General features: G+C 38.1%; 1 protein-coding gene and 1 non-coding gene across 2 annotated transcripts in view; one reads left to right on the forward strand and one right to left on the reverse strand.

Annotated features, from left to right (window-relative positions):
• SCEL (sciellin) overlaps window positions 1–19029 on the forward strand; it is a 124742-nt gene that overhangs the window by 66729 nt on the left and 38984 nt on the right. Inside the window, exons 16-24 of the mRNA XM_040266907.1 lie at window positions 88–147; window positions 774–833; window positions 1211–1267; window positions 2931–2990; window positions 8706–8765; window positions 9449–9508; window positions 11133–11192; window positions 16000–16050; window positions 16955–17017. Coding sequence (XP_040122841.1) covers window positions 88–147; window positions 774–833; window positions 1211–1267; window positions 2931–2990; window positions 8706–8765; window positions 9449–9508; window positions 11133–11192; window positions 16000–16050; window positions 16955–17017 — 531 coding nt within the window. The remainder of the gene's footprint in view (window positions 1–87; window positions 148–773; window positions 834–1210; window positions 1268–2930; window positions 2991–8705; window positions 8766–9448; window positions 9509–11132; window positions 11193–15999; window positions 16051–16954; window positions 17018–19029) is intronic.
• On the reverse strand, window positions 512–584 carry TRNAR-CCU. The gene has a single exon. It is a non-coding gene; the product is annotated as a tRNA-Arg (tRNA).

Raw genomic sequence — 19029 nt, forward strand, 5'->3', positions numbered from 1 at the left:
TACTCCTATTGTGAGAAATCTGCTGTTGAATTTCTCTCTTTCTCTCTCCACTGCTCTGCTCTCTCCACCCCCTCCAATGCTGTAAAGAAACCAAGGCCTTGGAAGTCTTATTAAAGTTAATCAAAGGGCTGACAAAATTGAAAAAGGGTAAGTAAAGCTTCTAATGTGATGGGGCTCCCTTTTTTCATGCTAGCTTTTTACACCTCATTAGAAATGGAGTGTTATGGTTTCCTGTCACAGATGAGCTGTTGCACTTTGGGGCCTGTCAGAGAGAGGAAGTAAGGAATATGATGAATCCTGTTTCCATAAGACCACATGCTCAAGTTGGACTAATGTGCAGGAAAGCCTGTTATTCTATATTTTCTTAAATAACTTAAAAATGAGACAAATTTTCTATTTAAGAAATATAAAGGACAAAAAAGCAAAGTGAGAAGTGTGTTGGTAAAGTTTTTTTTTTTTTTTTTAATTTATTTGGTTGTCTTGGGTCTTAGCTGCGGCATGAGAGATCTAGTTCCCAGACCAGGGATTGAACCTGGGCCTCCTGCATTAGGAGTGCAGAATCTTAACCACTGGACCACCAGGGAAGTCCTGGTGAAGCTTTTTAAACTGTGGACATTAATAAAGATAAGCTAAGGAAGAATTACATCACAATTTCTCCAGTCAGTTGGCCCTGGAAACATCTGACACCCTTTCAGGGATGTTCTTGTTAATACGGTTTTCAGAGAAAACTGAATGCAACCTAACTGATACAGGTTTTCATGTTTTTCCCAAAGAAGCCAAGATCTCAAAGAGGTTATTAAAGCAAATGCCACGACAGATCAGACAAGCAGAGGGTGAGAGCAGCTTTTATGTTTCTGAATCTTGGTTATTTTCTCCTGGGTTAGCTGTGTGATTTTCTCAGCCCATTTAAGGGGGACATATCTTTGAGTCTGGCTCCTCTCCTCTGTGTCTGAACCCTATTGCGCCAAGCTTTACCTTGGAGAGTCTATAGTATGTTCTATCTTAATTTAAATTTATGTAGCCCTATAGAATCCTAGAGATTAAGTTAACTTTTTATTGATAGATAAGTTTTGTAACAAAAATGAATTTAATACTAGTATAATAATTTTCTCCAAAAGCTTGAATTAATCATCAATAATGTGGAATGTGTATATTAAAAAATACTATGGGAATACTTTGAAACTGATTTAATTTTCTTTTTTTTAAGAAGTAAAGACCTTGATAGCATTATCAAAGTAAATCCCAAAGAAAGTGCAAACACCACTGGGTAAGACATACTAGTGTCTTTAAATCTGATTTCTGTAAGTGACAATAAGATAAAATGAGTTGGCATTTTAATTTCAGAAACATGTTTTACTAACATGGAATTGGATAATAATGAGGGGCTACATGACCTTTCCCTGTCTGACTCTTTGTGACCCCATGGACTGTAGCCTGCCAGGCTCCTCTGTCCATGGAATTCTCCAGGGAAGAATACTGGAGTGGGTTGCCATTTCCTTCTCCAGGGGATCTTGCCAACTCAGAGAGTGAGCCTGGGTCTCCTGCATGCAGGAAGATTCTTTACCATCTGAGCCACAGGGAAGCACAAAGATAAAATGATTTAGCACTTTAATTTTACTACCATGGAATTGGGTAAGAATGATGGGTCACATGACTTTTCCTCCTTGCTCCCCATAAAATTGCTTATTTTTGAAGAATTGTCCCAATGTTTGATAGGAAGTTGCCTTTTCTCCCAGATTTCGGTTTGGCTTTAGAGGTGAGTTATTGAATTGAATTCCTTTGTGTCTAAAGAAAGTACAATCTTGACATTTTAAAAGTGAGTTTTTAAAATGGCAAAGGTAACCAAGAGTGAGGCTTGACTAAACCTCATGACATGAACTTCTCTAAGGATGGTGTCTCAGAAGGCAGTCTAAGGGAGGCGCTGGGCAGGTGCACACACTGTGAGTAAGAGCCTCTCATCCTGGCCTTGCTCAGAGCTGGGTCCACAAGGCAGCAGGGCCCAGTCACAGTACTTTTGCCATCTCCTACTGCCCCCTTTGAATTCGGGCTATGCCCTTTCTGATATTTCTCAGTGCCTTTTAATGGAGGAAACAGGCATCTCCCCAAGAAGTGAGTCATTTATTTTCCTACCATGTTAAGGCCTTTTCTTGCCCTTATAATTTACCATAATCTAATTATGGGCTTCCCTGTTGGCTCAGAAGGTAAAGAATCTGCCTGCAATGCAGGAGACTTGGGTTCGATCACTGGGTCAGGAAGATCCCCTGGAAAAGGGAATGGCTACCCACTCTAGTATTCTTGCCTGGAGAATCCCATGGACAGAAGAGTCTGTTGGGCTACAGTCCATGGGGCTACAAAGAGTTGGACATGACTGAGCAACTAACACACACACACAATCTAATTATATTCTAAAAGGCTTGATTTGGGGGAGTAGTACATTTATATCAAGACATCTATTTTTCTTATTATTTTTAATACTGTAAAACTATTATTTATATTATTACTGTCATCTAAAAATAGAACAGGCAATTATATCTGATTTATTAGATGGAAATTTATATTATATCTGGATCCAGTATAGAACTTTATCTATTAATAGCTTACGTTACTTCAGTGCCACCCATCTGGGATATTCAAACAAGATGTATCTGAGGGCAAGGTTGATTTTGTTAAATAGCAAGTCATTTAATGTATACGTACACATTTTGAGAATAAAACAGAAACATGCTAAGTTTCTTGTTGATAAATTAAGAGACTTAAATGGTTTTAGCTCAGGATGTGAGAGAAGAGTTTTAATTTGCATTTAGAGCTTTAAAAATTACATTGTTAGAGAATGTGTATATTTTATCACTTCTTAATTTTTCCAATCATTGTTTACTTGATTAGTGTTCTATTTTAATGACATTCATTAAAACTCATTTCCTTACTCAAAGGAAGCAAGACCTCAATGGGCTTATTAAAGTAAATCCTGAAACAAATAAAAATATTAAGAGGTAAGTAATTTAAAGCTTTTCATTTCTCCTTTGACATTTATAAACTCACTGGAATTCTGAGTACTTGTATTCAGGAGAGCAAATTGGAATTCAAACCAAACTGAACTATTTTTTCCCAACTACATCATATTAAGCAATTCTATATGACTGATACACAGAAGTGACCTCTTGCATTTTATTCTCAGGTGACATCTGCTATAAGGTAGATTTTGAGAAATTTAATGGGAGCTTGACTACCTTTATCTAGTATTTATTTCTTTGTGTGTATGTGTGTGTGTGTGTGTGTGTGAGCATGTATGTGTACGTACAGTGTAAATAGTAATGTCATGTATACACACTCTATATTTAGAATGGATAATCATCAAGGGCCTACTGTATACCACAGGGAACTCTGCTCCATGTTATGTGGCAGCCTGGATGGGAGAGAAGGTTGAGCAAGAAGGGATACATGTATATGTATGCTGACTCCTTTTGCTGTCTACCTGAAACTATCACAGCATTGTTAATCGGCTATATTCCAATATAAAATAAATCAAAAGTTTTAAAATATATACTTTAAGTGAATTCTATTTATTAAAGACATAAAAAGTGTGTTATGTATAAATGTATGTATGTATATATAAGTGTGTTGATATGTGTATGAGTGTATATTAATCAGGATTCTCCAAAGAAACAAAACAGTAGAATATACAGTAGAAATACAGTAGGATATACAGGTAGAAAGAGAGATTTATTATAAGGAATTAGCACATACCCCTATGGATGCTGACAGTTCCCAAGATCTATTGTTGGCAAGCTGGAGACCCAACTGGTTGTGTAGTTCCAGTTCCAGTTTGAAGGCCTTAGACCAGGAGAGCCCATGTTTAAGCTTCAGTTTAAGGGCAAGAGAAGAGCAATGTTTTAGGTCAAACACTCAGGCAGGCAAAGTCTCCTCTTACCTCAGCCTTTTTGTTCTATTCAGTCTTTCAACTGAATAGCCATGGCCCACCCATGTTGGGCATGGCCATCTGCTTTACTCAGTCTACAGATTCGGATGTTAAGCTCATCCCCAAACTCCCTCACAGCACACCTGGAATAATACTTGACCAAATATCTGGGCACCCTGTGGCCCGGTCAAGCTGACATGTGAAATTAACCATCACCGTGTGGATATGAAAGTGAAAGTGTTAGTTGCTCAGCCATGTGACTCTCTGCAATCCCATGGACTATAGCCCACCAGATTACTCTGTCCTTGGAATTCTCCAGGCAAGAATACTGGAGTGGATACCATTCCCTTCTCCTGGGGAATCTTCCCAACCTAGGGATCAAACCCAGGTCTCCTGCATTGAAGGCAGATTATTTACCATCTGAACCACCAGGAAAGCCCATCACAATGTATATATATATATAAATGTATATGTGTGTATATAAGTAGTATGTGTGTATAAGTGTACGTGTATGTATGCATAGTGTATATAAATAAGTGTATTCTGTGGGTGTGTAAGTAGTGTGTGTGAATGTGTTTATGTACAGATCGTGTGTGCATGTATACTATATTTGTGTGCAGTGTGTATATATGTATGTTTTGTAATGTATGTTTAAAGATGAAGAGGTTAAGAAAGCATACTTTGTAAAAGACTTGCCCTACCCATGAATTGCCAAGGAAATCTGGAAGGCTTATGTCCTCTTGCTTTTTTTTTTATTTTTTAAATGACAGATGGAACATATCTGAAACTGAGCTTGTTGTCATGTTACTGAGAAGCATACCAAGTAATTCCATGTGGTTTCTTTTGAACCTCTTTCCATTCCGTTCACTCAGTACATGATATTATGAGTTGATTCTGAAATATGGCACTAAGGCCTGCAGGCCCCGTCAGAGCCAGGGCCCGGCTGGCTGAAAGCTGGTGTGCATCGTCAGGCTGTCCTGTTCTCAGCAATGCTGGTGTGGTTGCAGAGCCAGTGACCCGTTGTTAGAGACGTGCAGTTTTTTGCAGCCAATAAACTGAGAAGAAAGCACTGATTTCCCTGGTTACCTAGGTATTTCCGGGAGGGAGCTTGAGGCAGTGAAAGTGAGCAGGGAGTCTGAAGGATCAGGGTTCAAATTCTGGCTGTGTCACTTGCCCCATGCTTCAATTTAGAGATCATAATACTATCACACTTGGCACATCGGAGATACAAATAATTAAGAGCAATAATAAAGATTCACATGAATTATGTTTTCTTAATGATTTAGATCGGGCTTCCCTGGTGGCTCAGTGGTAAAAAATCTGCCTGCCAGTGCAGGAGATGTAGGTTTGATCTCTGGGTCGGAAATATCCACCAGAGAAGGAAATGGCAATCCACTCCAGTTTTCTTGCCTGGAGAATTCCAGGGACAGAGGACTCTGGTAGACTAGAGTCCATGGTGTAACAAAGAGTTGGACATGACTTAGTGACTAAATGACAATAATAATTTAGATACTTTCAAATACTTAATTTACTTTGACTCTACAAGAAAAATTTATGTTTTACCTTTCTAATTTTTATTAAAGAGAGTATTTCAAATCATTACCTATTGTTTTTCATAGGTTGAGGGGTGTGTGTGTGTGTATGCCTATGTGTTCACATGCACACACACACAAATGTATGCATTCACATATGTATACTTGTGTGTGCATAGATGTGTGTCTACATGCGTGAATGCATATGAGTGCACGCATGTATGTGCAGACATATGTGTGTATACATCCTCACAAATGCTTGTGTGTGCCTGAATATATGTGTGAGTATATCCATGTGCTTTTGTATGTATATGAGTACCTATGTGCACGATTGTGTATGTGTGTGTACATGTGTGTATGTGTGTAAGAGTGTTGCAGTCTTTGTGTCTATTCGTGTATTTGTATGTGTGTGCTTCCTGGGAGCTTTAAGGGCAGTAGTCTTCTTTTTTTCCTTTCACCAAGCATCATTAAACTCTGTGGCTCTCTTAAAGATAAAGTAAGATTGTCTCCCTCCCTTATTAAAAAACTTTTAAAGTTCTCTTAATTCAGGTAGAATTAAGTTCTAAACTTGAGCAATGGCCTTTCATATGTTCAGTAAAGTCCAGCCAAACTTAGCTCTTTTCTATCCAGCCTCACTCCTGCCTTAGCACTTCTGTGACTGCTATTCCCACTTTGGGTAGCTCCATTTCCAAATTGTTACCTTCTCAAAGAGACTGTTTCTAACCATTGAATATAATTACATCACCACGCCCTTCTCCAAACCTAGCATCACGGGCACCAGGCACTGATTTTTAATGCCATATGTTATTATCTAGAATTGTAGCATTCATTTATAGGTTTGATTGCATATAGCCTGCCTCTCGCCAAGTTAGAATGGAAGCTTCTTTTTAAAATTTATTGATTTTAATTTATTATTTTTGACTGCACTGGGTCTTTGCTACTGCACGTGAGCTTTCTCTAGTTGCAGTGAGTGGGGGCTACCCTCCAGTTGCAGTGCATGGCTTTCCCTTGGTGGTGGCTTCTCTTGTTGTGGAACACGGGCTGTAGGGCATGTGGGCTTTAGTTCTTGTGGCTTGTGGGCTCTAGAGTGCCAAACTCTAGTAATTGTGGTGCCCTTAGTTGCCTGCAGCATGTAGGATCTTCCCATACCAGGGATGGAAATAGTGTCCCCTGCATTGGCAGGCGGATTCTTAACCACTGGACCACCGGGAAGTCCTGGAATGGACGTTTCTTTAGGGTTAAGCCTGTCTGTATTGGTCACAGCTATCTCAGCAGTTGGGGCCACTGTAGGCTTTCTGTAACTGTTTGTGGATTGAAAGACTGCATAAGTATTGAAGAGATATACACTATGAGGCACTGCTTCCCACCCACCCACTGCTTCCCACTAGCACAGTCTTCTTTATTGAGTTTATGAACCTTAAAATTTAGACAACCCTCTGTGTGCTTTATTCAAAATAAAGAGATCAAGGTCTCCAACAGAACCAACACAGATATTACAAGGGAGGAGTTGTAATGCTTAATGCTGTGGGATTTCTTCTTGAGTACTCCAATGAGTACTACTGTTGCTAGTACTCAAAGTATGTGTGTGTGCTTGTACTTTCTAGTACTCAAAGTACTAGAAAGAGAATCCTGGGAATATTTTTTTCTCAGCCACTAGCATTCAAATCGGAGAAGGTGATGGCACCCTACTCCAGTACTCTTGCCTGGAAAATCCCATGGATGGAGGAGCCTGGTGGGCTGCAGTCCATGGGGGCGCGAAGAGTCGGACACGACTGAGTGACTTCCCTTTCACTTTTCACTTTCATGCATTGGAGAAGGAAATGGCTTAGCAGCAGCAGCAGCATTCAAATTCCACATATTTTGTTTAGGCAACAAAGGGTTAAAAAATCAACATAGGATATTCTGGGGTAGAATAGTTGTTTTTTTCGGGGTTAACAATTTCATTATTTGCATGAAAAATGTTCAACCTTTGTTTGCTGCTTTTAGCATGAATGTGCACATTCTCAGACATCTGGAAATAAGGAAGAACTTGAGTCAGCATCTAGCTAGCTGCTTCCAGATATCTGTATCTTTTGATGTTGCATTGACACCACCTTGGAGACTTTATGATCTGATCTTAGCAGGGCCATGGGGCATGGGGATACAGGGTATAAATGTGCCTTCTGTGGATGTTCTTTACCCATATGGTATCCTCTGTAGATCAGAGGCACACTGGCTGGCACTGGGAATGTGGAAAACACATGTAGAAGCAATAGGAAAAAGAAAAATTCCATTAAGATCAGAAGCATATATCCTAAAGGGTAACTGTAAAATATTGAGTCATTCTCAGTGACTACATGGTGTTTTACATTACAGTTTTACATTATAACTTACATTTCAAAAGTTGATAGGTTTTAATCTTACTGTTTATTACCAACACAACCAGTCAAAATTTGTAGTTTTAATATACAGTCGGTACGAGCAAGAGATAACAGATTGTATATTATAGACTTTAACAAATTGCTTCTCATTATTGTTGTTTGGTTGCTGAGTCATGCATGTCTGACTCTTCGTGACCCCAGTGGACTGCAGCACGCCAGGCTTCCCTGTCCTTCACCATCTCCCGGAGCTTGCTCAAACTCATGTCCATTGAGCTGGTGATACCATCCATCCATCTCATCGTCTGTCATCCCCTTCTCCTCCGGCCTTCAATCTTTCCCAGCATCAGGGTCTTTTCCAATGAGTTGTCTCTTCATATCATGTGGCCAAAGTATTGGAGCTTCGGCTTCAGCAGCAGTCCTTCAAATGAATATTAAGGGTACACTTATCTAAATCCAGTGTTTAAACAGAAAATCTGCTAACAGCTGACAATTTTACAAAATAAGGATTCTCCAAAGTTCAAAATTCCCACAGCATGTTGGAAGCTGATGGGTGGAGTTGTGCCTTGTGGAATGTTCCAGGAATGTGTACACAGACTATTACAGAATGTGTTTAGTACACCTGGAAAAGGCTAAAGGCATAGCATTCAATGAATCAAAGTAGAGGCCTATCTCAGTATTTGCTAGTGCCTGATGGCTCCAAGATTAAAGTAGTGTCTCTCTGCGTCTCAATGAGTTTCAGAGATGTATAAATCCCTACATACTTCTGTGTGCTTTTAATAATCTTCAGCTCTTTGGCGTGATCTCGGTTGTTTACACTGTTTCTGAGTTTTAATGAATAGTTTTATCAACTTAGTTGTAATCTGTTATTAACCTTACCACTTTTTCTATGTTTTAAAGGGGCCAGAGTCTTGACAATCTCATCCAAGTGACCCCTGAAGTTAACAGAAGTAACCCAAGGTGAGGATTATACCTTATCTTTCTTCCTTCCCATCAATTAGTGCATCAAGTTCTGAATCAGTCTGTGGCTCTCATTAGAGAAGCTGTGTTTAAAAGTGGTTTGGAGTCAAAATATCTGAATTCCACTACTTATCAGCTGGGTATCTTTGAGCAAGTCCCTTGAATACCAAGCTGAGACTTCTTTAGTTATAAAACGAAGATCATAATGTCTGTTCCACTTTTGTTGTTTGATTATTATAAAGATCATGTGAAATAATGGATATAGAATCCCTTTAAAGGAAAAAGTGTTTAAGTCCAAAAGTGTTTAAATTTTCATTTAAATCCCTTTACCCTTTAAATGGAAATTATTAACAAAACACAGTTTAATTATAGCTATTGCATCAGGTAGAATACCAAATGGGGCTGACAAGGTAAGATTTTGGGGCAAATAGTTCCAGAGATGATCTTTTAAACTCAATCTTGCCCTAATTTTATGGTTTTATTTTGAGAGTATATAGGAAACTGATAGCAATGAAAGTCAAAAATTTTACTCTTTTAAGTGAAACATATAGACTGGTATTGATTTCTCTCAAAACTTAATTGTAAAACTCATCTTGAGCACATATATCCTTTAAAGTAATTAGTTTGACTTAATTAGTTGATATAATTTCATTTTTACTTATTATGTTTCTTTTTGTTTAAAGTTCCAAAGACCTGGATAACCTCATCAAAGTGAACCCAAGAACAGGGAAAAGTGTGCAAGGGTAAGATTTAGTACATTCCTCTTTTTTGTTTCATGTTAACCAATGTTTAAAAACATACTTGAATCATCATTTCAGCAGACTGACACTGCTATAGTATTAATGTATCAATGGTAGTTCAAGAAAAACCATGTAACCTGCACCACCTCATATGTAAGCTGTTAAAGATTTTGATCAGCCAATTTCTAATATAATGTAGGTATTTTGATTCATTAGGTGCAGTGTTTTCCCAGGATGGACAAGTCACCTTTTTTTTTTTTTCACAATTATATATCATTTATCTGAAATATCCAGAATGGCAAATCCATTGGCAACCAAGAAAACAAAGTGTTTGGTTGTCAAGGGCTGAGGGAAATGATGGTTTACTGGGTAGAGTCTTTTATATGCAATTATTTGACTTATTTCTTTTTTAAAAACTTTTTGTTTCATTTTGGGGTATAGCTGATTAACAATGTTGTGATAGTTTCAGGTGGACAGCAAAGGGACTCACCCATTCATATACATGTATCCATTCTCCCTCAAACTCCCATCCAGGCTATCACATAACATAGAGCAGAGTTCCCTGTTCCAAACACTAGTGGTCAGCACACTTTTATTGGTTGATTTGTTTATTTTTCTTAAGCAGAGGGATGGCACAAGAGAGAGTAAAGAGCATCAGACCAGAGCCCAGAGATGTGGGTCTGGGCATGACTCTGCCCTCACTAACAGTGAGACATGGGCCTGATCGCACTCCTGTTTGGACTTCGGTTTTCTCATCTTCACAGTGAGGAAACCGGGCCAGATCTCCCTTGTCACTTCCAATGTCAATTCAGTTAATAATTTCCAATGAGATGGTTGGTGTTATGACAAGTGTGCACACTCTGGGGTTAATTACTTAGCTTTCCATTCCAGCCTTGCCACTACGGGCCATGTAGGAAAAACTTCATCTTTGTGGGTCTCAGATTTTCCTTTTGTGAAATGGAGATGATGATAATTCCTATTGTTGACCTGAAACAAATAGATTGTCAGATATTTCTCCAGCCAAGATGGATTTGCTCAGATCATCAGAGAATTGTAGTCTGGGGTCTGCAACCCCGGGGAGCCACATGCAAGTCCCTGAAGGGGAAGGAAGAACACTTTTGTAGAGGGGAGAGGGGAACAGAGATTGGGAGGACTAAAGTAAACAGAGTTCACAGCTTTTCAATTGGCTGAGTCCTTGCCAGGCAAGAGCAGTCTTTCCTCTTCCTGCTGGCTTCTGCTGTTGTCGCAGGGCAGGAGAGAGCCCCCATTCTGGTCTCCCAACTCTATTTCATTGAGTTTCTGTTTATTAATATTTTTATACTATTTCATAGGGTTGATATGAGCATATAAATCACATAAATCACTTAGCACAGTGCTTGGCACATCATGAATTTTCTGAAACCACTAATTATTGTTCATTATTTCTATGTGGTTATAGTTAGGTCCAAATATATATTTTCAGAGTCAACAATGAAAACCTCCAATCCCTTGAGATGATCTCTATTTTAATAAATATTTTCTAGTAAAATATTTTTGTAATAAAAACCACTTTTCCATTTTAGTAAATATTTTCAACCACTTGATGTAACCTGTCAAGTGATCTCATCCCCTTTTCCATGTCTTAAAGGGACCAAAGTCTTGACAACGTCATCAAAGTGACTCCGGAAACAAACAAAACTAACCAAGGGTGAGGATTATGAAACTCTTCTATTTCTCCATTTTATTCTGTTCAACTTAGAAAATATGATAAAACTGATTGTTCCATCAAAGAAACCACCAATAAGGGGACCCAAAACAACAGTTCTGTGTCAGAAAACTAGTGTTCAATTCCCTTATTCAGGGCTTCCTGGCTGTGAATATTTGTGGAGGAATTCCTTAAAATATGAGAATAATCTCTTATCCACGTGGGATTTGTTTTCCATGCTTGGGATTTCCTCAGAATAAATCGAGATTCCTCCTGGGATGAAGTATCTTCCCCAAACAATTTCCTAGAGATAAGCGGCCTAAGGGAAGGTCTTCATGTGAAGAAAATCTCCTTCATTCATCCTCCATCCGTCATCATTTTTTCCCTCTCCTCTTCCATTTACACTCCAATAATTCCTAAAGTTGGGAGGTCATTTAAAAAAATTATAGTTAGTTCGTTGAAATAATAAAGAATACAAAAAAGAATTTTCTTTAAGGTACACTGTATAGAGTAAACAAAGGGATATAGCCAAACCATGAACCTATAAACACATACTGTTATGCTAGTTTGAATGTGAGTTAAATACAAAAGTTACCAAAGCATACATCTTCTTTCTCACAGAGTTTTCTATATTACTTTGCTTCTAGGAATTCTATTTTTACAGTAGATAGCTATCATATAAAGTTTACTAGACTAGATCAGGAGTCAGACTTTTGCTTAAAGGGCTAGGGAGTAAAAGTTCAGGTATAGGGGCCCCAAACAGTCTTTATTTAAACTAGCAGTCATTAATAACACATTGTAAAGGAATGGGAATGGCTATGTTCCAATAACACTTTACGAGTAAAACCAGACTTCAGGCTGGATTTAGCTTGAGGACCATAGACTGCTGATTCCTAGGCAATATTTCTTGTGGGTAGGTGAAGAGGATCAACCCTGCATGTCCTTGGACCAGCTTCCAAAACACAGCTTCCATTGCATATATTACTTCATTCACTTTATGGTTAGAGCAAAGAATTTATCATTCTTTCATTTGAATATTGAGTTCTAAATTGTCCTTATATTTTGTTCACTAAATAAAAGTATAATGTATAGTCACTGTGCGAGGGTCAGATACCAAATCCAGAGACCACGTAATACTTTATGTTACAGATTAAGATTCTGTGAACGACAGTTATCCCTTGTCCCTCTTCCAAGATGACTTAGTTGTAAAGTGAAGAAAGCCTTAGTAATATGACCTTTCCCATGCGATCTGTGTGAGCCTTGTTTCGGCACCCACCCTCTGCCATGTCTTGCATTATGTCACGTGTTCATCTCTTCCTCTTGGTAGTAACATTTTTTAGTTTAGAGAATATCTGTTAGCTGTATAGCCTTGGACAAATCATTTCACCTCCTTGAATTTTCAGCTTCCTTATCTGTAAAGTGGGGATTGTAAGGATTACCTTCTTCGTGAATTACCAGAAAAATTAGCTTATGAAGCATTTATGCCCCAAGTACTTATTAAACATTATCTATTGCTATTATTGGAGAAAGCAATGGCACCCCACTCCAGCACTCTTGCCTGGAAAATCCCATGGACAGAGGAGCCTGGTAGGCTGCGGTCCATGGGGTCGCGAAGAGTCGAACACGACTGAGCGACTTCCCTTTCACTTTTCACTTTCATGCACTGGAGAAAGAAATGGCACCCCACTCCAGTGTTCTTGCCTGGAGAATCCCAGGAACGGGGGAGCCTGGTGGGCTGCCATCTATGGGGTCGCACAGAGTCGGACACGACTGAAGCGACTCAGCAGCAGCAGCAGCACTGCTATGACTATTACTGTTACTGTTTTTCTTCATTGCTGAGTCCCCATTGCACCACGCAATGCTCAGTTCAAACAAGATACCTAAGAAGTTATTAGGTTGAATCTTATGAAACTGTTGACATTCAACAATTTTTGACCCACAAGATGACAATTTCAAATAATTCAATATAACAGATTGCAATAATTTATGGAAGGATATAAACACAATAAAATTCACTTATAGATTAATCCTAAAGATTAGTTAGGTGATAGAAGCCTTTCTAGTCTCTTTTCTTTTCAGGATATATAATAAACTGTCCAATAATAATGTATATCAAGATATATATCTTGTTTAGGCCTTTTGGTGTTAGAGTTGATATGAAAGCCCAGTGCAAAAACAGAAATGTCTTTTTAGACATTGTTGTTGTTTAGCCACTAAGTCATGTCTGACTCTTTTGCGACTCCATGAACTGTATGTAAGCCTGCCAGCGTCCTCTGTCCATGGGATTCTCCCAGCAAGAATCTGTTGTGGGTTGCTATTTCCTTCTCCAGGGCATCTTCTCAACCCAGGGATCAAACCTGTCTCCTGCACTGGCAGGTGGGTTCTTTACCACTGAGCCACAAGGGAAGCCCCCTTTTAGAGCTATTATTGCCTCAGTTCAGTTCAGTTCAGTTGCTCAGTTGTGTCTGACTCTTTGCGACCCCATGAACCACAGCACGCCAGGCTTCCCTGTCCATCACCAACTCCCGGAGTTCACTCAGACTCACGTCCATCAAGTCAGTGATGCCATCCAGCCATCTCATCCTCTGTCGTCTCCTTCTCCTCCTGCCCCCAATCCTTCCCAGCATGAGAGTCTTTTCCAATGAGTCAACTCTTCACATGAGGTGGCCAAGTATTGGAGTTTCAGCTTCAGCATCAGTCCTTCCAATGAACACCCAGGACTGATCTCCTTTAGGATGGACTGGTTAGATCTCCTTGCAGTTCAAGGGACTCTCAAGAGTCTTCTTCAACACCACAGTTCAAAAGCATCAAATTCTTCAGCGCTCAGCTTTCTTCATAGTCCAACTCTCACATCCATATATGACCACGGGAAAAACCATAGCCTTTGTTGCCAAAGTAATGTCTCTTCTTTTTAATATGCTGTCTAGATTGATCATAACTTTCCTTCCAAGGAGTAAGCATCTTTTAATTTCATGGCTGCAATCACCATCTGCAGTGATTTTGGAGCCCAGAAAAATGAAGTCAGCCACTTTTTCCACTGTTTCTCCATCTATTTGCCATGAAGTGATGGGACCGGATGCCATGATCTTTGTTTTCTGAATGTTGAGCTTTAAGCCAACTTTTTCACTCTCCTCTTTCACTTTCATCAAGAGGCTCTTTTGTTCATCTTCACTTTCTGCCATAAGGATGGTGTCATCTGCATATCTGAAGTTATTGATATTTCTCCCAGCAATCTTGATTCCAGCTTGTGCTTCTTCCAGCCCAGCGTTTCTCATGATGTACTCTGCATATAAGTTAAATAAGCAGGGTGACAATATACAGTCTTGACGTACTCCTTTTCCTATTTGGAACCAGTCTGTTGTTCCATGTCCAGTTCTAACTGTTGCTTCCTGATCTGCATACAGGTTTCTCAAGAGGCAGGTCAGGTGGTCTGGTATTCCCATCTCTTTCAGAATTTTCCTCAGTTTATTGTGATCCACACAGTCAAAGGCTTTGGTATACTCAATAAAACAGAAATAGATGTTTTTCTGGAACTCTCTTGCTTTTCCCATGATCCAGTGGATGTTGGCAATTTGATCTCTGGTTCCTCTGCCTTTTCTAAAACCATCTTGAACATCTGGAAGTTCACGGTTCACGTATTGCTGAAGCCTGGCTTGGAGAATTTTGAGCATTACTTTACTAGCGTGTGAGATGAGTGCAATTGTGCAGTAGTTTGAGCATTCTTTGGCATTTCCTTTCTTTGGGATTGGAATGAAAACTGACCTTTTCCAGTCCTGTGACCACTGCTGAGTTTTCCAAATTTGCTGGCAGATTGAGTGCAGCACTTTCACAGCATCGTCTTTCAGGATTTGAAATAGCTCAACTGGAATTCCATCACCTCCGCTAGCTTTGTTCATAGTGATGCTTCCTAAGGCTCACTTGACTTCACATTCCAGGATGTCTGGCTCTAGGTGAGTGATCACACCATCGTGATTATCCAGGTCGTGAAGATCTTTTTTGTACAGTTCTTTTGTGTATTCTTGCCACTTGTTCTTAATATCGCCTGCTTCTATTAGGTCCCTGCTATTTCTGTCCTTTATCGAGCCCATCTTTGCATGAAATGTTCTCTTGGTATCTCTAATTTTCTTGAAGAGATCTCTAGTCTTTCCCAGTCTATTGTTTTCCTCTATTTATTTTATAAAAAATAAATATAAGAAATGTATTTATTATAAAGAAAATAAATATATTGCCTTTTTGAGTACAAAAGCAAATCTTATTGTCAGAAGTCTTCTTTGTTCCGATACAGATCATGCATGAAGCATGATTCTGAATTGTTTAATATCTTGGAATTGCCTCAGTGTTACATATTCATATTATTTATATTACATCCATAGCTTAGAATCAGGAAATACACTCTTTTTTAAAAAGTTCCAGGTTTTTGTTTTGTTTTATTCTGAGGAGAGGGAAGCAAGGAATACATTGAAACAATGTACAATTCAAATTTTTCTCTTGTTCATTACAACCTTGAAACAAATTCTAAATGCTGATTCTAGTACCAAATACAATACAGGAAATAAGAAATTTAAGAGCAACTTAAATTGAGTTTGTCTTGAAAGGAATAAGAATAAAAATAAATTTTCATATATATGTAGTTGTATAAGAAATGAATTTATATTAGCTCTCTGGTTTCACAGAGAACTAAAAAAAATATTCAATAAAGTGAAGTTTTGAATTAGCAACAATCATTTTATTCAATATTAAGATTGAAAAATATACAAATTATAACTGACTTGATTTGATTTTACCAGCTATTAAAATTTACATTTTTTAGGAGCCAAGACCTGGACAGTCTTATTAAAGTGACTCCCTCAGCAAAGAAAAGGTAAGTTTATTAGTATTGTTGAAGACTCATGAGCAAGTCTTCAATTTATGCCCCAGAATAAAGTTAATTATTTGGCTAAGGATGTTTGAAAGGGATATTAAAAAAAAGAGAGAGAGAGAAATTGATTTGCTGACATGTAATAATGCTGGATAGGTTTTTATATTGCTTCAATTTGTTACATAATAATATTGTTCAAATTGTAATATTGAAGCTAATTCTGTATAATGACTACCTGAGAAATTCATTTAATGCAATTGTAGCTTAAATATATTATTACTGCAAACTTAGTTAATAAATTATAAGTTCATAAAACTGAATAAACCAAAGAATATTGGCTTTATTCTCTTTCATAAACCTGAGGATTAATTTTTAAATGACTTCAGAAATTTGGTGACATAACCTTCCAGTACTTGATTATAATATTTCTGCAAGAGTTTGAATATGCTCCAGTCTTCTTAAGTTAAGACTCATTGTCCACTGGAGCAAAAGTTAAGAAAAGCATGAGAGAATAACTCCATGCTGCCTCTCAAAATTATTTTGATAATAATGTTGGTGAAAAGCCTTGTGCAGTTGTAAGGAATTACTGAGAACAGAGGGAGGAAGAATGTGGACAGGAGGCAACGTGTGGCTACCTAATTCACTGTCAGTTATTTCCTATACTTGGCCTAAAGAAGGCTTTAACTTTCATGCAACTCAATTTATTTATAAAAAGAGAATGGTGATATTTAATTCAGTTGCTTTGAGGATTTAAAAAAGATAACTATTTTAGACAAAGTAGAAACTCAGTACATTTATCACTTTTTGTCTAGGATCCCATCAAATGATTTACAAGTGTCAAAAGAAAAAACACCAGTCATAAAATTTTCTAATTTCCAACTGCATTTGACCATTTATTTTGTTTTAGCAGTGAACAAGGTCTTGATGAACTTATTAACGTAAGCCCCAAAGCTGTCAAAAACATGGCTAGGTAAGGCACAGATGTTATTTATTTGCTTTGGTTTGTTTCTCCTTAACTAAGCATAATATGAATATAAATGACTTGTAATCATTCCATGGGCAAACTGAATGTAAATCTTGAAAAGTCATCATGAATTTTATATATCCCTGATAAATAAGATATGTATTTGCTAATAGAAAGAAAGACAACTCAGATAAAGCAAGCGAAGGGAGTGACTGGGCTAGAAACATAATTAGTCTATGCCCTGTTTATGATTTGTAGTATTGATGGCAATACCTTTGTTTCTGGGTTTGATTAAAATTTGTTAATGGTTGTTAATTTTTGAAAAAGAGCTGGACATCTCATTAGATTCATTATAAGCAAATTTATTCATCTCATTTTTGGAAAGTGTTTGATAGTTGGTGGAAATTTTATGAGGTTCATTATTTTTTAGATGATTTGCTGCTCTTAGCAAAGTAATGGACCTAAAATGATAATTCTTTAAGTAGTATCTGTGATGATTAAAAACGAAATTCAATTTTTGCCTCTGGTTTATGGAGATTTTTATATCATTATATACTACTATTATAGACATATGTATATATTTAGATTATATATTTATATGTAATATTGTATATATTTAGATTTTTATATCATTATACACCACTATTATAGATATATATATTTGTATATATTTTAAAATGTTTTTATGATTTCACTTTTTTGAGTTTATCTGGTACATAGAAAACTCACAAATTTTGGAGATGGAAAGAAGGAACCTCAGAGAACTCATAGCCCAGTTAGTTTGAACAATTTCACAAACCACTGTTCCAGTTAAAGCAGGGCCTCGTGGCTCAGATGGTAAAGAATCTGCCTGCAGTGCAGGAGACCTGGGTTCAATCCCTGGGTTGGAAAGATTGCCCCCCTGGAGAAGGGAATGGCTATCCACTCCAGTATTCTTGCCTGGAGAATCCCCATGGACAGAGGAACCTGGCAGGCTACAGTCCATGGAGTCTGCAAAGAGTTGGACACGACTGAGCAACTTTCACTTTTCACATTCCAGTTAAACATATTCAATTTACAGAAGAGGAAATTAAGACTCAGAAAGGTTAAGTGATTTGGCCAGGGTCACAGAGAAAACTAGTGGAAGATGAATAGTGGTTCTGTGATCTGTTAGGCAGTGAATAATTACTGAACACCTACTGGGTTTGAAGCTTACAACTAGGTATCATTAGGTGCACATTAGGTATAATTATAGGCCGTGGGTGCCAAAAAAGAGAATTCAGTAGACATACTCAATCTTATTAACAGCAGGCAATTATCATAGATTAAAGCTAATTATGTACTGGGGGCACAGAGATGGGACTCCAAGACAATAATAGGTTGTCAATATGTACTGCTTGCTGAATATAGAATGTATTGTCAGTGAGTTGCATTTAAAAAGAAAAGGAGAAATAAAATAGCTAATTCAATAAATATGACAACCAGTAAAACTTATATTCATAGATTCCTAGGAGTAGAAGATGTTAAAGATGGGCAGAGGATTAGACCCAATCCAGTCTTCTCATTTTACAGATGAGAAGACAGAGGCCAGGGGTAAATATCTCATAGCCTTCCATGAGTTCTTCCAACCCCCAGCCCAACTCCTGGTCTTTAAATCACAGTTCACAGACTTTGATCTCAAAATAAATGAAAGTTGATCTAGCACCTCAGGAAAGAGTGGAAATTATAAAGCTAGGCCTTTTGCTCTTGACATGGGACAGCTATAGGATGTTCTCCACTGCTTTCACAGGGTCATGTAAAATGTTACTTCTGTCTTTGAAGTGACTATGGCACAAATTTATGCCAATGACCGCAAAACACCTCATAACTTTTGAACTACATGAAAGTGGGTGCATGCTAAATCACTTTAGTCAGGTCCGACTCTTTGCTACCCTATGGACCGTAGCCCACCAGGCTCCTCTGTCCATGGGATACTCCAGGCAAGAATACTAGACTGTGTTGCCACGCCCTCCTCCAGGGTCTCTTCCCCCCCTCCCCCC

Source organism: Oryx dammah, unplaced genomic scaffold (genome assembly GCF_014754425.2).
Source record: "Oryx dammah isolate SB20612 unplaced genomic scaffold, SCBI_Odam_1.1 HiC_scaffold_24, whole genome shotgun sequence".
Lineage (NCBI taxonomy): Eukaryota > Metazoa > Chordata > Mammalia > Artiodactyla > Bovidae > Oryx > Oryx dammah.